The sequence below is a fragment of the Necator americanus genome, chromosome IV (assembly GCF_031761385.1).
Source record: "Necator americanus strain Aroian chromosome IV, whole genome shotgun sequence".
Classification (NCBI taxonomy): Eukaryota; Metazoa; Nematoda; class Chromadorea; order Rhabditida; family Ancylostomatidae; genus Necator; species Necator americanus.
The window spans coordinates 24,050,918-24,070,193 of record NC_087374.1 but is presented as its reverse complement, the minus strand read 5'-3'; the positions used below and the strand labels follow the sequence as shown (position 1 = coordinate 24,070,193).

Below are 19,276 nucleotides of genomic sequence, written 5' to 3'. Positions count from 1 at the left end.
ATTTAATTATCGTATAGCCAATTATAGGAGTGCAACTTCCTGTCAGTCAGTCGGTCTTGGTTGAGTCAGCAGTCATCACAACTTTTAGTAAACAGCATTTGAAAGACAAGAGCAGAGAAAAGGGAAGTTAGGATAATTTAATAGTTTTTGATAGGGAAGTTTTTGTAAGCTGTAGAGAGGATGTCGCAAACAATCTGATTTGGCAAGTATTGAACTTTATTGCCGTATCACCAGTGAAAGAGAATTGTTTTCGTTGAAAATGAAGAAGCAGCGCGCTCGAGACGAGCATTCAGATCTCTTTCCGTTAAATTGCCGATAGGAACAAATCCATATTACAGTAGTTCGTTATTTGGACATTCGTACAGTAGCTGCCGAGGAATTATAACAAAAGCAGTGACCAATACGACCACAAATGAACAATTCCGCGAACTACGGAAGAAACAAAATCTCCGCAAATTTTGATGTGGATAAGCATTCCTCCAAAGCAAAAGCAGAAGATGCATTCTGGAGGGAAAAAGTGATCCAGAATATGTATTATTCATCACGAGAAAAGGAAATCCGCTCAAAAAAAGTGGAGCAAAGTCATAAATCTTCAAAAGAAATAAATGAGGATCGGAAATTGGATTTATTCCATCATGCTTTAGAGAGGATTCAGTACTGCTAGAGAATAGAGGATAAAGTGCCTGGCGTTAATCATGGGATGCGCCACCACGTTCACTTCAATTCAGAATCGTTTGAGGTTCACGAACGTGTAACTGGCCTATACAGTGACCAGCGGTGGCTAGCCGATGTATCATGTTAGTGTTTTTATCCTCCCAGACAAGTCTGCTACCAATTTATCGACCCCGGAGGGGTGGAAGGCTTGGTGAGCACTAGGGCGGAACTGCTAGAGCTGCTGAGGTAATTTGACCTTCTCATTGTTCCCTGGGAATGCACTGGAGTTCCAAAAGGAAAAAAGTAGCTGGATTCTTGGTTCCGGGTCAGAATCTAGGGTTCTTCGCTTGTTATGGCGAGCATCTCTCTTCAAAAGGAAATCCGCTCCACATTGCATCTGCGTTCGAGCAACGGATATTTAATCAATGTTCCTCTTCAGTAACACCCACACACACAAACTGAGGATCTGTCGGCGTCGGCTTTCTCAATTTAGTGGTTTTGTTTCATTTTGAGTAAAGTATTGCGAATGTGTCAAGAATATAATGTGATGTAAGATGCTGAAGTACCAACGCGAGATCACTGCAAACGTTCATGTGATTGACCTGATTGAAATCGATTGAAAAGTTCGACTTTCGATAAACCTCGGCATAACCTTGGATGTCGTATTGATTTTGATAAGTTGTGCACGAGTTTGTTAAATGATTTGACTGGCTAACGTTTCGGCAGAATCGCCGAAATTGAAATGATTGAAATTGACAGAGTTGGAGTTTGAAGTAAAAATTTCTATCTGTCATGCTGAATATCTCTCTTCGAGACTTCTTGTTGTCATTTCCAAAGAATAACATTCAAATTAACTTATTCAGCGTTCTGAAATTGCCTTCTCTGTGATAACTGTCTCATTCTATACCGCAAACTGAACATTTAATATAAGTAAATGATTTTTAACATGACCACAGGCGATACCCAATACCCATTGAAAAAACTGTAAGAAAACGAATGAGAAGAATGAGATTTTGAGGGATTCTGAATCAAAGACATGAACTTGAAGATTGCCTGATTATCTCAACGGTATTTCTACCTAGATTTAGACTTTATAAAAATACCACATGCACATAAATGGCTTTGAGAGCCCCTTCGTACAAAGCAGGTATTTAAGGACGCGCTCTGTCGGATTTCCTCTGTAAGGTAATCAAACATTCGTACACTCAGTGGGCAGCAAAGCTCAAGCAGCTCTTCTTGGAACCTTTTGCGAAATCAGCTGGACAGAAGGAGGAGGTCTGCATTTTATGCGGCTGGAGAGCGTTCTGTTAAGCGTGCTTCGGGCGATGAAATTGGAGCAGTGCAAGTGACAGATAAAACGTATGGAAGCGGAATGAAATGGAAGGATAGAAAATAATTCCGAAGGATTCCGGACCCAATGACTTAGATGGACAGAAAATGAAGTACAGCTTCACTCCTGTACTCCTGGCATGCACAGCGAAGACAAATGTACACAGAAGGGTGTGAATTGTCAGAAAAGAGAGAACTAAATTCAAACGCACGCAAAAAAAAATGTGAAGAGAGAAAGAACGAAGTTCTGTGTATGGTTTTAGGGAATTTCCAACAACTGCAACGTAAATACTTGTTGCGTTAAATTCCACGTGGGAAACCGTAACGAAAGGGAAAGTGAATCAAAACTAAAGATGAGAATTGGATGCTTGTAGGATTACCGATAATGGACGCGGACAATTACAAAAATAAACGCAATCACGAAAGTCAAAAACTATGCAGAGGTGAAATAGCAACAAATCCCCAAGCTTCGAGATAGAAACATAAAAAAATGAGCACGTGGAAATATTGCAACATCTCATTAGTTTAATTAGAGGTTGTGCAGTCACATTATGTCGTTGTGCTGCTTATGAACGCTTGGATTAGGCCAAGAAACTGCTGTCGAGAGGAAGAGGACAAGATTGCCACAGCGACAGCGAGAGCAGCAACGAACGAACGACCGAACGAGGACTCGATGAGCTGCCGAGAATGAAATATGAACGTGGGAATTCGATGGCGTGCATCGGAGTAAGGAATCGACCTCACTTCTGCGAATCCAAGCGCTTTCCCAATCAATACTCTGCCGTGGCACCAATCCGACGTGTGGGTGCCTCGAAGCTTTATTCTTGTCCTCTCCTCACCGTCGATGAGTCAAATACCCCCAGGGTGCTCGCTCGGCGCTCAAATTGCCTTCCAATTCCTCGTTAGTGTCGTACCAGCCGCTCCGTTATGGGCTGAAAATGGCTGAAAAATACAAACATCCGAAGAATACGTAACTCGTGAGACACTTAGCATCGAGGGACATTCCCCAAATCTACGCAGAGCACTTGAAAAGCAGAGAGTCGGAGACATGCGTTCGCTTCCTATCGGCTGGCAGCTGGAGAGTTAGAATTACGCGCAACATAAAATGGGGCTCTGAAGTAAGAATTTTCGAGGGCTGCAACCCCCAAAATTCTTACTGTATGAAAATCCGCGCAAAAGCGTATCTTCACAAAGGGCACAGTCTACAGCTTCCTCCTAAAGGCAAGGGAATTTTGGGTTTCAGAGGAAGGTCGGTCTCACATGCATGGATGTCAAGTTGAAGATTTTCGATGTTGTGTTTTTTTTTTTGCATATAGAAGAAAAGAGCTAGATTCGTCTGTGACGGAAATGATCATTACAAAACAATGTTTCATGGAGAGATTCTATGAAAGCAACATTAACTCATGACGTCATTGTAATCGAAATTCATTGACGTCAAGACAGGTGTAAATATTTTCATCTCGTTTAGTCTATCATTTAAAGGCAGCGTCCTGGGGAACTTCCGATATTGAGTTCTCTTCAGTCTTAAACTGAGTCTGAGACATACCTTGCTTGTATCACAGCAAAAACGCAAAGCATCTCCTACAAAATCAGAAATCAGATAGTTCAAGAACACAATGATGATCACTAATAATAATAATAACTCACGAAGCTTTTGCTGTGATACAAGCAAAGTATGTCTCAGACTCAGTTTAAGACTGGAGAGAACTCAATATGTTCCTTACATCTGTGTGAGTGTTCAAATCCAGGCATTATGTTCTCGACTAATGTGGAAAAGTTGCTTCTTGAACTGAACAGTCTAGAAGTGTCGATCTATGTGTAATTCACGTATATTTGATTCTTTTAGCTGAATTTGGTTGTACCGTGCTTTAAATCAGTTACACAACAGCTTTTCACGAAGCAACTTTTTCATGTTAGTCGAGAAAATAATGGAGTGCTAGAACCTGGATTTCAGTTTCATTCCCTTACCACTTTTCTTCTCACCTGAAAAACACTACTACAACACTGTCGCAGTATAACAAACACACGCTCATATTTAAGTTTACATTTCTGTAGGGAAAGGCTCTCTCTCTACACATCGAGTTCAGAAAGCAACTTTTACTTCTTTCTTCAACGTGATTCATGCTATTACGCAAATGTTGTTACGGACGTTTCCTCGACTCTTGGGGCGAACAAATTATCAGATAACAACTGCCCCCAAAGGGTTGCTATAATTTCGAGTTGCTGTTTTGATGTTTCTATCAAGGAGGAAGGAGACAAAATGTTTGTCTTTGATTAATTCTTTTGGGATGCATCAGCACGCTCGACTTCAGTTTAGGATTATTTGAGATTCATGAATGTTTGTGCAGCATGGACAGAGACTTATGGAGCTGGCTGATTTATCAAGTCACTGCTTTCCCTCAGAAATTTTCCCAACCCCCGTATGAAAGGCTCAGTTGGCCTAGACGGTTTCGAACCAGCGAAAGCCATCGCAGCGTCTCCTCTCACAACTACGCTGCATACGTCCAATAGGAAAGTACCCAAAAAAATTAAAAAAGAAACCACCCTACTCTGGGAATCCGGAATTAAAAATTTCCCATCTTGTAGCGAAATTTCATATATGCCCTTAGGCGTTCTCGAACTAACGGTCGTGTGGTCTCAAAAGAAGTTTTCACCACTGCGCTTCAAGCCAGAAGTTGGCTTGTTCGTTCAAAAAGACTTGATATGATCATTCATTCTTATTTTCCATTCTCTCTTTCTTCTTCCAGCAATTCAGAGGAACTTAAAAACGCGAATCTGCGTCTTATCGTTCTTAACTACTACTATTTTGCTTGTTGTCATCAACTCTGGAAACCTACCATGTAAAGACAACATTCATCAAACGAGTTCAAAGGCGACGTATCACGTAACTGACGATATTGGAGTCCCTGAGTGCAAATATAGAGTTCAAGGTGTAGAATACTAGTATCACTAGTATGAGCGTGACCCCACTCTATTCCCCCTTCCCCTTTCCTCCCCCTAACCCCTTCCCCCCCCCCCTTCTCCCAAACGTCCTGAGAAACGACGTGGGAATGGCGTTTGTTTCTGCGAGGTACGTCACAAAGCGCATCCTTCTCCTCCTTGTACAGCCTCCCCTCCCCCTTCCTCCAGGAGCCACTTCATCAGTTTTTCTTGGGTTGGTTGGTGGAGAGAGTTCATTGATCTCCATCCGCTCGCTTGTGGAAGCGCCGCTTGCAGAAAGTTGTCGCGTTTTCATGTGCTTCGTAGGAACAAACGCCATTTTTTCAGGACGATTAGGTGGAAATGAGCGGAGAACGCCTACGCCCCGAACCCTACATTTGTCAAAAAGGCCTCGGAGTCGTCAGTTTCGTAATACGCTGCCTTCAATGAGCCAAGTGCACTGCGGAAGCACTTTTTACCCAAATTATCTGCGACTACAAATTAGCGCTTCACAGATAATTGCAAACCAAGATACTTAGAACTTGAAGTGGATACGCGGGAATAAGATGTTATAAAAGTGAAACGATAGTTAAAATAGTTAAGATGAAGGCAATTGCGATAACGGACATTTTTGTTATCACAGACAACCATAGTTTGGAATTTTTGAGAAGTTACGAACTTGACGGAAGTAAAACATTTTTAAACAGATAACAAGCTAGTAAATTAAAAGATTCTTCCCATAGAAATCGCAAGTAGATCACTTGTAGTTAAATAATCACTTTTCGCCGCTTTCAATGTGTTTATTAGTCTTCCAGTCGTACATTCCACTTGCGGCGAGGTTTCAAAGCTTGAAGCTGAATGTTGCTCATACAGTTTTAGGGAAGAATTCCTTCGGCGATTTCTCGAAATTTATTTAGAAGTCAAATGTATTGACTTTCTCAGAGAGCGAGAGGCCTATTGAGTGATGCCAATTTCGATGGAATTTGTGTCATTCAAAATTTTCATCACAGACTCTATCCTCCTTAATGGCAGCACATTACCATCAACCATTTGCGTCAGCTCGCCATATATTTCAGACACAAGCGGAGCAATCGCCGCGGAGCCGCATTGTTCAATGCAGGGAGAAGGAGTGAATAAATACAAGGGAAATTCTTGCAATGCCAATGCTTTCGTGAAGATCAGCTTCTTGAGAATTCATCCGACTTTTGCCTCTTCAAATATATTAATGTCAGGAACTAATGGCAAGAAGCAAAAAAAGCAAGCTATGAAGATAAAAACCGAGAAGAAAAGCCGATGCGGTTTTACCTTGTGCTCCCTCACCAAGACTACATACTGTGTGAAACTATCCAACCTTTTGTTTATCAATAGCTTTGATTACAGTTAATTTCAAATGCAGTTCTCCACTCTGAGAATGTTTCCAGGATGGAAAACTAACTCGGACGCAGTTAGTTAATTCATTACCATCTACTATAAAAATAAGGATGAGCTAAGAAAATACTCCATTACGATTTTTAGAACGTATTTACCGACTTAATGATATTACATTAAAAACCTGGATTTTTTTTATATTATCAAACTATACAGTTCCAGAAGTCCCAAAATCAAAACGAATATTTTGTTTTAAAGAAGTGCAGCTTTGAATAAATAGGGTAAATAAAGAAGTGGCTGACAAATGATCCGAATGATTGGACAGGATCTATTTAGAAGCTGGTGTAGAATATCTTAACTATAACGTTACGCAGAGGTACTGAAGAGAACAAATCGAAAACAAGTTATGAAAACAACGTATGTGGAGGAGGTGCGCAGGAGCAGCCCACGGTGGGTGGGTGGAGAATAAGGGGTCGATAGAAAGAGGCGAACTCTGAAGAATCCGACACAAAATGAAAACGCGAAGCTAAACGCGAGGCTAATTCCACTAAAAGGAGGTAAAAACAGGACGGCAGAGCTGTAATTTTATGCAAATCTAAAACCGTGCTTGCTTGAAAGCACTCGTCCTAGATCAGCGAGCGGCAAGGAATTGCCTGAGTCTCTAATGCAAGCCACTGCTGCCACTGAACGCTGAGAACTGCATTCTTGAAGTGAAGGAGGAGGATGTATATTTTTGTGACTTTTCCCATCATAAGACATAATAAAACGCACACACAGAAGGAGGTGGCGAAGAAAAGTGGAAGACATGCACAAGATAGAATTCATGTTTCCAATATTTTCGTTTTCTGTGTAGAAACGCCACGTTTGGTAGATTCCTCATAGCCTTACAACTTAATCAAGATTGATAAAAAAAAAGATTAGTATGATGCCTTTCGTGGGCACAGAGAGTGACAGCGAAAAGTGCACGACGGAAAGCACAAGTGATGCTGGGCATATAGCAAAAATATGTCTCGAGGGTAATTGTGTTTCCAGAAATTTTCCGATATTTTGCTTGCAATTTTGAAATCTACTATCCGCAAACGCAAAGGTTTCGAAAACAAAAACGATGTAGGCATATGGCTCGAAGTTTTGTTCCAACGTAATTCTTTAATCAAATTTGACTATATAAATCATAAAGTAATGAATTGCTAGGCGTTGATGATTCTTACTGGGATGAGTCCATCGAACTTAATTCATAATCATGGAAGTTCTTATGGACGGATAACGGGCTGCTAAATTATGTATGGAAAGCCAGATAGATGCAAGAAGACATGGACATACAAGAGCACGCAGACAAGTGCATGAACTAACGCTTCTAGAAGCGTTCATTGCTGACAGCAAGAATTTTTCTCGGAAACTCCCTCGTATGTAATATGTACATATGCAGACAAGTTAGCGGAAAATAAAATAACAGAGCCCTACGTCGCCTTCCAAAATTGGAGAAATTGCAGAAATCTTCGAGACCACAGCTACGCACATTAAATGAGATAAAGCTTATCGCCTGAGTGGGAACCTCTTCAGTAAGGAGTTAAGATGTGAATGGAGGCTAGAATTCTCCCCATTCGAACAAGAGAGTCGAAAGAGGTTAGACATTTTCAAACGTAGTCATCTACAACAGTCATCGGCGAGAGTATGATAATGTGCGAGACCAGCATGCCGATACTGTGAGATATGGAAGCCTTCTCAAAAAAAGGACTGACTTTAAAAACATTTGCACCATCTCACAGAATTTCATTCATATCTAATTCACCTTGCTCTTCCTGATAGATCAAATTGTTTCAAAATATCCAAAACGTTACTGCAAACTCATTTTTGTAACGTTTTAAAGGCCCATGACAGCGAGTTCTTCAGACTACGTGAACCAGGAGTTTTCTGTGAAAGAATCCTCCAAAGGAAGATAATTTGAAAAGAGGAAAGGAAGGAAAGGAAGGAAATGAAGGAAAATGAAAGAAAAGAAAAATAAGAATAAAAGAAAAATGAAATGAAAGAAACGTAAGGAAATGTGTTCAGGTTTAACAGTGTGATGCACTGCCGCTGATTACTGGTATCAAGTATTAATCAGGTGTAACATCAATGGCGAACATTTTCCAGAGATATAACGGAGAAAATGGGATGCAATACGCACTGAAAGGTTGAATTGCAGTTTTTTTAGACCTGGATATTTTGATCGTTATAGAGAAGTTGAATGGAAAGAGTTTTGAAACATAGAGGAAAAACTGAAAGAGAAGGGATCATGTGGAAGTCTTTTTTATAGTCTATGGCACAATTTTCGCTGTTTTTATTTCTCAGCGCCACACTGCAACCAAATGAGATGAGGATCTTATTTCTTCTCGGTCATATTTATTTTCCCGTATTCCTACCCCACCTTATCATATAGTCAGTTGTTTCTCTTTCTGCTGTTTAGAATTGTCATAGTTCTGTTACTGCTCTGCTACTGATTCTAATAGAGAGTGAGCCGCAAAGGCAGTGGAGGGAAAGATATTTTTGACAATTTCGACCAAAATGACTTCATTTTTGAGGGATGAAATTCAAGTGGTGGAGAAAAAACCTCAACTTCCTTGTTTAAACGTCTCATTCGAAAATTTATAGAGTGAAAAATTGGAAAAGTTGAAGCAATCATCCATATGTAGTGCGGTGATTTAATGAGGATTCATAAATTAAAAAAAGACATCTATAAAAAGCTCCTTGTTTTCGTATCCTTCTCCACTACTTGATATTCCAACCTTTTCTCTGGCTGATTTATAAGCGTCTTCCTTAGAAGCAACGTTCGGAAAATGTTCGAGGTTGTTGCTCCAATGTGGGACAGGAGCGTAGTTTGCGACTGTTATGATGATTTCTCTTCCCACCTCCTCAACCTCTGGTTGATCAAGAACACTCAGAGCTACTAATCCGCACGATATCCGCGAATAACACCTGGCGAAACTACCCGTGTACCCTCAGAAAATGAGGTGTGTTCCACTAAAGTATATTTTGCTAATCTCTTATTAACTAGCTTACAGCGAGCGTTCGCGTATTTTGCTTGGTGAGGACCTTTTTCTTCAGGCGCTTATATTCTCGGCTAAACTTTCTATCTGACATTCACATTTTGCATTCCTGTATTTTTGGGAGTTAGTGGAGAGTGCCTAATGTTTAATGTCTCCCCGAACACTGCATCTAAAGAAAAACAAAGCTGATCACATATTTCTGATTTTTCTCTCTAAGAAGGTTAGATCGGGCTTTGAAACGATAGGATAAGACTTCACTACTGAAGTCTTTAGGGCTTCAAAGAGAAGTTCTTTTTATACTCAGTTTTTACACTTTCTACGGCTACAGCTTCTAACTGCAGTATTTTTATGAGAGCTGAGATGAGTGGTTTGCATTCAAAATAAGGCAGAAGTCTAAATTGCTAACGCAATTCTCTGGATATTATGGATGGAAGACAGCTTTTTCTTCATGTTTTTGGGATGAGAGAATTTAATCATGTATTCTCAGTAGTAATAATGTAATTCTCAGTAGCAGTAATGTCGAGATTCCCAACTTTCTACCCCGTTTTGAACTCGATGATGGTACATTTGCTGTTTTTCTTCTTTCTTTCATGATCATCTACCTACTTCGTTCTCTGATTCGTCCTAAAACTCATTTTCAAAACTTGACCTACTTTCGAATATGAATGTTATGTTTTCACCAGTACTGCTGTAATTACTTCTTTAAATGTAAGATGCTGCCTGCACTGTCTCTTCGAGTTTAATGTGCATTTTTTAATGTCTTGGTGTAGAGGTGATACAAGAAAAATTGTACCGTCAGTCATCCCTGCCTTCTGTGTCCAAGCTTGGATTTATAAGTGCGAAAGTTCGACTTTCCTTGAATCTTGGCATAGAGATTGCAACTTGTTGATAGTCGAATTTAAGCAACAGCCAAGATCGGCTAACGTTTCGGCGTTGTCGCCTTGGCTCGTCAGGCCTGGAAAGTAAGAACATTTGCAATATATCCTCTCAAGTGCCTCATCCAGAACAAGTCATCATTCCCTAGGATATTACACCCGGAAACAAAAAACAAAAAAGCCCAAATCGTTGTGCCTACCTCAGTAGCCGCGTTGCCGTGATGTTAGCGAATGTCCGCGTAGCGCAATCGTTACGCTGATACTAATTAGGATGCGACCCCCATATGACCCCGTAGATCAAACCCGCAAAGGTCTTGATACAGAGCCAGCTCGTTGGTCACGGCTAAGCACTCTTCCTTTCTATTCATTTTTGGACCTTTTGCATTTATCCAAGACGCTTCTAAAGTTCTGCGAGCTATAATTTCGGGTTCGTACGATAGAATTGTGACAGCTATGCAGAAAGGAACGTTTTCATGACATTGTCTGCGGTGAACTCCGAGGGGAGTTGCTGCATTCGATTGCTTCATCCCCCTTAGATGTTCTTTAATGCGAACACAAAGGGGGCGCCCTGTTTAGCCAATGTATTGGTCCCCACATGTTTTGCACGAAATCAGATAGACTACACCAGAGACCATGCAGTCTCCTTCCTTCCCGAATGGGCATATTACACAGTCTGGAGTGAGACAGAAGCGGTCGTACATTCTGTTTCGAACTAGTTGTTTTTTGAGATTTGTTGGAGGTATTTCCAAAACTCTCACTTGGTCCTCAAGACCGCATTTCACCAGACTAGGCCGTATAGCTTTACTCAGGTCGTCGGTTATGAAGGGCAGGCAGAAATTGATCTTATTCGACTCAACCAGTGTGGCATATTCTTGCTGCGCACCAAGATCTGGCCTACGTGCTACATTACCAATGTAACCGTTAGAATTCGCGATGCGTTGCGCTAGGTTGATCGCATCGATCCGCTCCTGGACATCTGATGTGACCCTTACGGCTGTCCTAAACATGTTTTTAACCACAGATTTCTTAGTTTTCCAAGGGTGAGCGGAAAGACAATGAACTAGAATGTTTTTGTTGCTAGGTTTTCGGAACCATCGTGTCTTCCATTCACCATTGGACCACTGTATTTCTACATTGAGGAAGGACAGCCAATTTTCTTTGGGTTTCTCCCTTGTGAACCGTATGTAAGGGGACTGTTGGTTTAGAAGATCGAAACAAGTGTCCATCTCGTCTTGAGTGGGGCATATAATGCAACAGTCATCAATATAACGGCAATATAGGAAAGGTTTCCGTTCCAGAATGGGTTGTTCTATTTTGGACATGAATGCAATGGCTAGTGTGGGAGCTAGTCTTTGTCCCATGGCCAATCCCCTGACCTGTCTATAATAGTTGCCGGCCCAACGAAAAATGGAGCACTTTAAGCATTCATCCAGGAGCGTCATAATTTGCCTTATGGAAAACCCGTGCAAGTCTGAGGTGTCCCGATGTTCTACGAGTAGCTCGAACACAGCTTGCATTGCAGCGCCGTTGGAAACATTTGTATAAAGCGATGTGACATCGAAAGTTTCGATGACACATTCTTTTTCTGAACGCGTTCTTTTAAGCTGCTCAAGGAACATGTTGGTGTTGGATAGATGCGCGGGAACATACTTGAGCAATGGTGCAAGTATAGCGTTCAAAAGCCAAGATATTCTGTCCGTGGGGCCACCTACGTTGCTTTCTGCATAGCTGTCACAATTCTTTCGTACGAACCCGAAATTATAGCTCGCAGAACTTTAGAAGCGTCTTGGATAAATGCAAAAGGTCCAAAAATGAATAGAAAGGAAGAGTGCTTAGCCGTGACCAACGAGCTGGCTCTGTATCAAAACCTTTGCGGGTTTGATCTACGGGGTCATATGCGGGTCGCATCCTAATTAGTATCAGCGGAGCGATTGCACGACGCGGATATCCGCTAACATCACGGCAACGCGGCTACTGAGGTAGGCACAACGATTTGGGCTTTTTTGTTTTTTGTTTCCGGGTGTAATATCCTAGGGAATGATGACTTGTTCTGGATGAGGCACTTGAGAGGATATATTGCAAATGTTCTTACTTTCCAGGCCTGACGAAGGCGACAACGCCGAAACGTTAGCCGTAATAAATTTTGTTAACAATCTTGGCTGTTGCTTAAATTCGACTATCAACAACTTGAATTTATAGTTTGCTGGACATAGACGCAAATATAAGTTCAGATCTATTTTCAAACGTATTACTGCCATCTGTCCAGCAGGCTACATGATATCGCTTTTTTATGTGCCACTTAGGAGAGGTGCAAATACTATGCTAAAGAGTTACGTCGGAACTATTCGGAAATTTTGCACTTAGCATATTGTTTTTAAAGGCGACATACAAGGACTCTGACGTGGTGAGAAAAGCCGCGGTCCCCCATCTCTTCCTCCTTCACGACAGTTGCAACGCGCCGCATCGAGGTGCGATCAGTCGAAGATCAATAGTGTCTTCTAATCAGCTTAATCAAGTGAAACAAATGAATAAGCTGCTGAGGGGACAAGAACGTGTACGGAGCATACGTAGAGGAGCGTTTTAACGTAACTTGTTGGAACTAAGGCGGTTCCTACGCCGTTTTTTTTACGACGATGGAGAGCGGAATCACCAAAGATTCCGAAATCTACAAACACATTTCTAGCTTCTCCCGCGGATTCCTTCATTTCTGATATGCCTTTAATTGTGTGCCGAGCCTCCGCATTTTGCTACCATAAGAAATTACTCGGACGTTATTTTTAAAAATTGGAATTAGCTCTTGATGACGTAAGGCAACATCTCAGAAGCCCGAAAATATGTCTCTATTTTGGTTGACCCAGATCGATGAGGAGCGATTGCAACAATTTAGTGGAAACTTTAGCTAAATGTCGTACAGATGCGCCTTTGTACGAATGCTGGTTTGCGGAGGAAGTAAACTATGGGTTGTAAGTGCAAAACCTAGGGACCGCCGAAGACTATCACAGGGACACTTTTTATGATTGACGCAATACTCTGATGTCCAAGATACCCACCCAGCGGGAGGTTATTCTCGGAAATGATGCTAACGCAAGCACACTTGGGCGGAATGGAACCTCCGATCGATCGTGCAGACAGCGGAACCCCTTACCGACTGCGCTAAGCCCGCCCGAACTCCGACAATTTATATTTTGAGTGGAAATAAGGGGCAAATAATCCACACCGTGACTGATAGTTTCCGTAAATGAAAATTAGTTCGTTCTTCTGACTGGGAGTGAAATGAGCATAACCAAAGAGGAAAGAAACCGTTGTGGTTAATCATGATACCCAGAAGCTTAGAGTGCTGGTAATTTGATCGAAATTGCCTTTTTAGTACCAGCATCAATGACTCATTAATAATTCAACCATGCTACGGCTATTACGAATAAAGAGACAATCGTTATCTGATGTTATATGAAAAGAAAGGAAGCAGTGTATGATGTTTTTGTCAGTTCTAAGGATGGGATTCAACCACTTTATAATTTCATTCGTAACAAATTGTTTAAATTTCATTTGTAACGATTTTTTTTCGTCTCGAAGTTCTTAAAGGAGCGAGACTGCAGATAGCAGGTTCCCGAATAAAGAACACATTCAGAGAACAGGCATGTTCAGACTGTATCAGGACATCAGAAATATCTATTGGGAGGGTAAGCATAACACAGGAATGTCATAATTGCAGCAGGAAGCACAAATCCCAATTTGTTAGGTAAGAACATACCGGGCAAACAAAAATTCGGAACATGTAATCGACGTGTTAACCAACACCTTTAAAGTTCTCTACGAGGCAGCGAGGAAGGACAAATCCATCTACCGTACGCTGATCCGAGTTTGATAAAGAGTTTGATTACGACATGCACTATTCCACTCACTACTTCATTTTCTCTTGTTAGGCGATATTTTCTTCGCATAGAAGATAACGTTTCTCTTCTCTCTTCTCTCAGCGATTACTTTGTCAATAAACTGTATAGCCACTGCACAAAATCTAAAGAAAGTAGTAATGATTTGTGGAGAACTTCGCATTTTGTAGATAAATTTTAAATAGTCCTTCGTCCAAACTGGGAACACAAACCTGTGTACACTTTCAGCCACATTCTTTTATTCCTACATGACAACGAAAATTCACTTCTGCTTGAATATTTTCTTTATAACATTAAAATGTCTTTCTTCTTCACCAGCGCCTTCCGTACGCGATGAAATATGCGTTTTGACCTGCTGCTCCTTTGCTGGACTGTTTCAGGTTTCCATTCAGCAAAACAAGTTCTCTTCTTCGTTCTCTCTTGATGAAAACCACCATGGTCACTGGGATTGCTAGCGTGTAGTAAGTGAGCATCTGGAAAAGAGACGTTCTTAGAACAATAGATTGAAAAATATATCTTGTTGTGCATAACTGAAAAGCTTTTTAAGACCTTTCAGCTCTTGTGAGCAGCATTTTTTCCTACCTTCCTTTGCTGAAACGTGATCTTCTCACGAACCCAGCTCAAACAGAAATCAATATATATATATATATATATATATATATCGCTTATCGCTTCACTTTCTTGTTTCTCAGATCTACAGTCATGCACAGTTCGAGTACAGTATCTTGAATTCGACGGCAAAACTTATGAGATTTCATTTCTAAGCAATATTACTGAACGATTTTTTGTTTTAGCGAATTGAAAATATTGTGAAAAAATGAATGTTACGCAATTAGTCTAATTTTTATGCCCATTGAGGCCGCGTATACGAGTCTGACTGCTACCTGCACGTGATGAGCCTGTCTTTACTAAACGCAATCAGGCGTTCGAGTGTACGCACTGGGAACGTACGAGCTATATAAACAGCACTGTTATATGGCAAAAGATTCCCATACATTGCAAAAAGGTGCTGTCGCCCAGCACACCGCCAAAGCCCATAACCTGAAAGGTCAACTGCCTAGAGGGAGCATGGAATCTTTGGCAACAACCATTTTTTCGTCACGCTGAAGTGCCGAACACTATCGAGTGAACAAAATGCTCTGTCTAGACCTCTCCGATATCTCCATGTGCCTTTTGCTGCACTGCATGAGAGAACGGCAGATGAGAACAATGTAGGTGGCTGCGCGATAGCTGTGAGGAACGATTAAGAATCTGGTGGAGGAGTTTGGCTCAACGTCGTCTAGATGCGCCTTTTTACGACTGCGGGATCGCGGAGGACGTAAACTCTGGATCGTAAGTGCTCACACACCTACGGAAACCACTGAGGACCACGAGAAGTAAGGACGCCTTCTATGATGAACTCAATGCGTTGATGTCTAAAATACCAAGCCAGCAGGTGGTCATTGTCGGAATCGACGCAAATGCGAAGATGGGACTCGAACAGCAATCCGATGTGCTAGGAAAATGGTACTATGCAGCGGAGCGCACGTCGGAAAACGGTGACCGTCTGGTCGACTTGTGCGAACAGACGGGCCTCATCATCGCTTCCACGTTTAAGAGGAATCATCGACGCCATCAGCTCATGTGGCAGGGGTCAACCCTTTTAACGCCTGGAGAGCAGCGCAAGCGGAAGATGAGGACTCTTAAACTTCAGCTCAACTACGTTCTGGCGAGGAACATTCCTCAGTCAGATATCAGAAAATCTAGAGCTATTTGGGACGTCGGGTTCGACCCTGATCACCGTCCATTTCTTCTCAGCTTCAAGATACGGTTCCACAAGAGAAACCGAGGAGTTCCTCTTCAACTGAAAATCGACATAGCAGGTCTGAAAGACAATGAATGCAGAAGAAAATTCCGCCAACGTGTGTCTATTCATGTTGGAGTACGGACCAGGAGGAAGCTTAGCGATGCGGATTCCTTCTCAAAGTGCATCCAGAACTCTGCAAGGGAAACGCTCCCGGTTCTATTGCCGCGGAAAAAGTTTGCCTTTGCATCTGCGGAAACAAAATCCATTCTTCTGTATTCTGAAATTCTGTAGTGTCGCGCACAGCACTGGTGACTTCAACCAGGAAAAGCGTCTTAGAAGGAAGCTGCGTCGTCAACTGCAACAAGACCGCGATAACGAGTGGACGTCAAGAGCGATGGAATTTGAGAAGGCGTGGGAGGACAGGAACCCGCGAAAAGCCTACGCTCTACTAAAACCGTATAGCGACAAAGTGAAAAGATGTTCCCATGTCCTCAACACTGCTAATGGGGTAGCTGTCGGTGAAGCAACCCTTCCAATTTGGAAGGAACACTTCAAGACCTTGCTGAACCGGCTAGCACCGTCAGCTCCTGAACTCGAACACGTTCATAGACCGACATGTGCGGTTAACGAGGAGCCACCGACCGAGTCGGAGGTCCTGGCCTGTATTCAGAAAATGAGGAATTTAAAATCTGGTGGAGACGACGGGGTTAGCGCAGAAATGCTGAAATGTCTTCCTCCGTCTGGGATTCGTGAGATGACAAAGATCATCCGTTCAATATGAATAGACGAAAGGATACCTGATTCGTGGAGGCACGCTATCATAATTCCCTTCCACAAGAAGTTATCCGTCACGGACCCAAGGAATTATCGAGGAATCTCTTTGCTGCGTGTTATGTACAAGGTACTGGAGTGCATTATCCTGGACCGACTCATTAAACATCGCGAAGAAACAACGCGCGACGAGCAAGCTGGCTTTCGTCCTGGCCGATCTACGATTGACTAGGTGTTCATCGTCAGGAGAGTGATCGAAATCTGGCAGCGTTATTCGAAATCAATGCAATTAGCAAGTTCAAAGTTCGACCTTCTTTGAATCTTGGCATCGTAGAGTTTGATTGTGTACTACTTCTTAATGCAATGCAATTAGCGTTTCTGGGCTTTGAAGCCGTGTTCGACTCTTCTCAACGCGCTCCGCGACGATGGAATACCAGGGAAGGTAACTAGAGTAAGACAGTGGGCAGTGGCAGGATCTCGAGTATGCTGTCGATGTTATTATATTCGCGGAAAGCAGCACGAAACTTCAACATGTTGTCAACCTTGTTTCGAAGCTAGCTGCAGCCTAGGGACTACGTCTACGCCCTGATAAGCGCAAGCAGATGTGGATCTTTTCGAGGCCTCGAACAGGAATCAGGGTGGACGGACAACCGATAAAACTCGTCGATGAGTTCTGTTACCTGGGCTTTACGCTGAAGAGCAAATGCAGCTACGAGAAAGATATTCAGCAAAGATGCGTCAAGGCCACTTCCACATTTAACTCCTTAACGAAATGCCTGTGGTCGATCCCCATTACCAACAAAGTCAAGTCGGGAGTCTACTTATCTGCAACTCGTCCCATCATGATGCACGGATGGGAAGTTTTGGCAGCAGTATCTACGGTGATGGAGAGGCTTGATTGCACGGAATGAAAGCTCGTAGACGGCTACTTGGCTTCTTTTGGCCTAGGGTATGCCACAATGAAAATCTTTACGCAGAAATTGATCTGGTATACCGGCGGATTACATGTGGAAGATATTAACATCTTGTACTGCCATCGAAAGTGGATGGAGTAAATCGTCTTTGCTTCCTTGGTCATATATTAAGGAAACCAGCAGATCGCCTTGTTCAACGAGTTCTGAGAAGTTTGTTGGGTTCCACCTGGCCGGAAACGGAAGTTCTGGACAGAGGTGGTGAATAAGACCTGAGGGCATTCGGCGTGGACAGGCGGTTCAGGTGAAGTTCGGAGACGTAAGGTTCGGCAGAATATGGAATAGCGACGAATGGATTGATTCTGTGCAAGCTCTCGCAGAAGATCGAGAAGGTTGGGCAGAGCTGTGTTCAAGAACGGCACAACTCGGCGAAGATGCGGGTAATCGCGTCTGGCGACGACATCAGCCCGCCGTTTAAATCAACTAAGTCATTATTCCCATTGTCGAATGATTTACTTACAGCATACTTTCTGAAGTATAATAACTCATCTTAACTTTAAAGAAGTTCTTCAACTTTACATTAAATCATATTCGCACTAACGACATTCTAGATTCGAAACTGAAAAAAGAAAAATTAGAACTGTCAAACGAGCGCAACAACTGTGATAAGAAAGATGCAACATTACATCGATCAGTTCAATCGTGGTTAACACGTTGTCCTCGTCGCAAGAAGAATACATTAGGACTAGTTGTATTGCCTACACCAAAGTGAAATTACAATAAAGGATAAAGTAGAAAGTGCACGGCGTTGATCAATCCTTATTTGGATGAGTCCATGCGTTTGACTTTAGTTCAGAACCGCTTGATGTTCATAAACGAGTTCATAAAGTTCATAACCTCACAATTACTTGCAGGCGCGATCGAATGTGTCAAGTCGCTGTTTTTGTTTCTTTTAAAGTTAATCTTTGTGTCACAAAGTATTTTGCTGGAGCTATTGTAAATAGAGCAAGGCACTCTCGGTCTTTTTTCTCTCGGCATTTTTTAGGCATGCTACGTTGATTTTCGGTTTAATCCATCCACTTTAACCTTCTTCTTTTATGATGGAAAGAACTGACCGGTGTTCTGAATCTAAACAGCTCTGTATTTTCGAACTTTCGACAGAAAAATGTTCTTTGTCAGAACGTACACAATATAATAGCTCTCAAACAGTAGTAACAGTTATAATCTTCCACTAGCTTTACTAGGTCGTCCTCCTAACTCAATCTTAGCTCTGCCGTGTGAAACTAGTTCTGAAGCGCATAGGAATGTTATACGAATGCCTTCCTTCCATTCATATGGATTTCGACAATGACCACTTGTTAGCTGGTTATCTTGTACATCATCATTGAGTTTTACTAGGTGAGTTTGATTTAAAATTTGAGTGCTCTGCGCAAAAATTCAGTCTCATAAATTTTCATTTAAATGACGCTAATCAATTTCCTCCACAAAATCGGCGTAGTTGTTCTCTACTATATTCGTGCTTCCTATTCTGTTCTCATCACATCGCAGATTTAGAGAGTAGCTTCTTCAATTGCTTAGACTTACTCAGATACTTGGACGGCCCCCTTCATTGGACGTGCGGGCTCCAGCATCTTTTCAAGTTCATCATCATCCAAATGCACTCACTTTTCGCGATTGATGTTGGTCCATTCGTGCAGCAAACTTATGAAGTCATCTCTTTGGCGGTCTCGCTTGAGGGTGTTAAGCATCT

General features: G+C 42.0%; 4 protein-coding genes across 5 annotated transcripts; 3 read left to right on the top strand and 1 right to left on the bottom strand.

The window, feature by feature from the left end:
- Nucleotides 1-10,740: 10,740 nt before the first annotated feature.
- Nucleotides 10,741-11,685, bottom strand: RB195_002513 (uncharacterized protein; the record flags this gene model as incomplete). 2 transcript variants are annotated; one of them, XM_064199807.1, is made up of 1 exon in its annotated part: nucleotides 10,741-11,685. In XM_064199807.1, one exon carries the CDS (start codon nucleotides 11,683-11,685, stop codon nucleotides 10,741-10,743), a length of 945 nt encoding a protein of 314 aa, XP_064055688.1. The 2 variants fall into 2 exon arrangements, with proteins under 2 accessions (XP_064055688.1, XP_064055689.1); XM_064199808.1 differs by having other exon boundaries at nucleotides 10,741-11,529.
- Nucleotides 11,686-15,469: 3,784 nt separating this feature from the next.
- Nucleotides 15,470-16,625, top strand: RB195_002512 (uncharacterized protein; the record flags this gene model as incomplete). The annotated part of the gene is made up of 2 exons (XM_064199806.1): nucleotides 15,470-16,077; nucleotides 16,136-16,625. The coding sequence occupies 2 exons, from the start codon at nucleotides 15,470-15,472 to the stop codon at nucleotides 16,623-16,625; spliced, it is 1,098 nt and encodes a 365-aa protein (XP_064055686.1).
- RB195_002511 (uncharacterized protein) lies at nucleotides 15,933-16,625 on the top strand (the record flags this gene model as incomplete). The annotated part of the gene is made up of 1 exon (XM_064199805.1): nucleotides 15,933-16,625. One exon carries the CDS (start codon nucleotides 15,933-15,935, stop codon nucleotides 16,623-16,625), a length of 693 nt encoding a protein of 230 aa, XP_064055687.1.
- Nucleotides 16,626-17,217: 592 nt separating this feature from the next.
- RB195_002510 (uncharacterized protein) lies at nucleotides 17,218-17,526 on the top strand (the record flags this gene model as incomplete). The annotated part of the gene is made up of 1 exon (XM_064199804.1): nucleotides 17,218-17,526. One exon carries the CDS (start codon nucleotides 17,218-17,220, stop codon nucleotides 17,524-17,526), a length of 309 nt encoding a protein of 102 aa, XP_064055685.1.
- Between the last annotated feature and the right edge of the window lie 1,750 nt (nucleotides 17,527-19,276).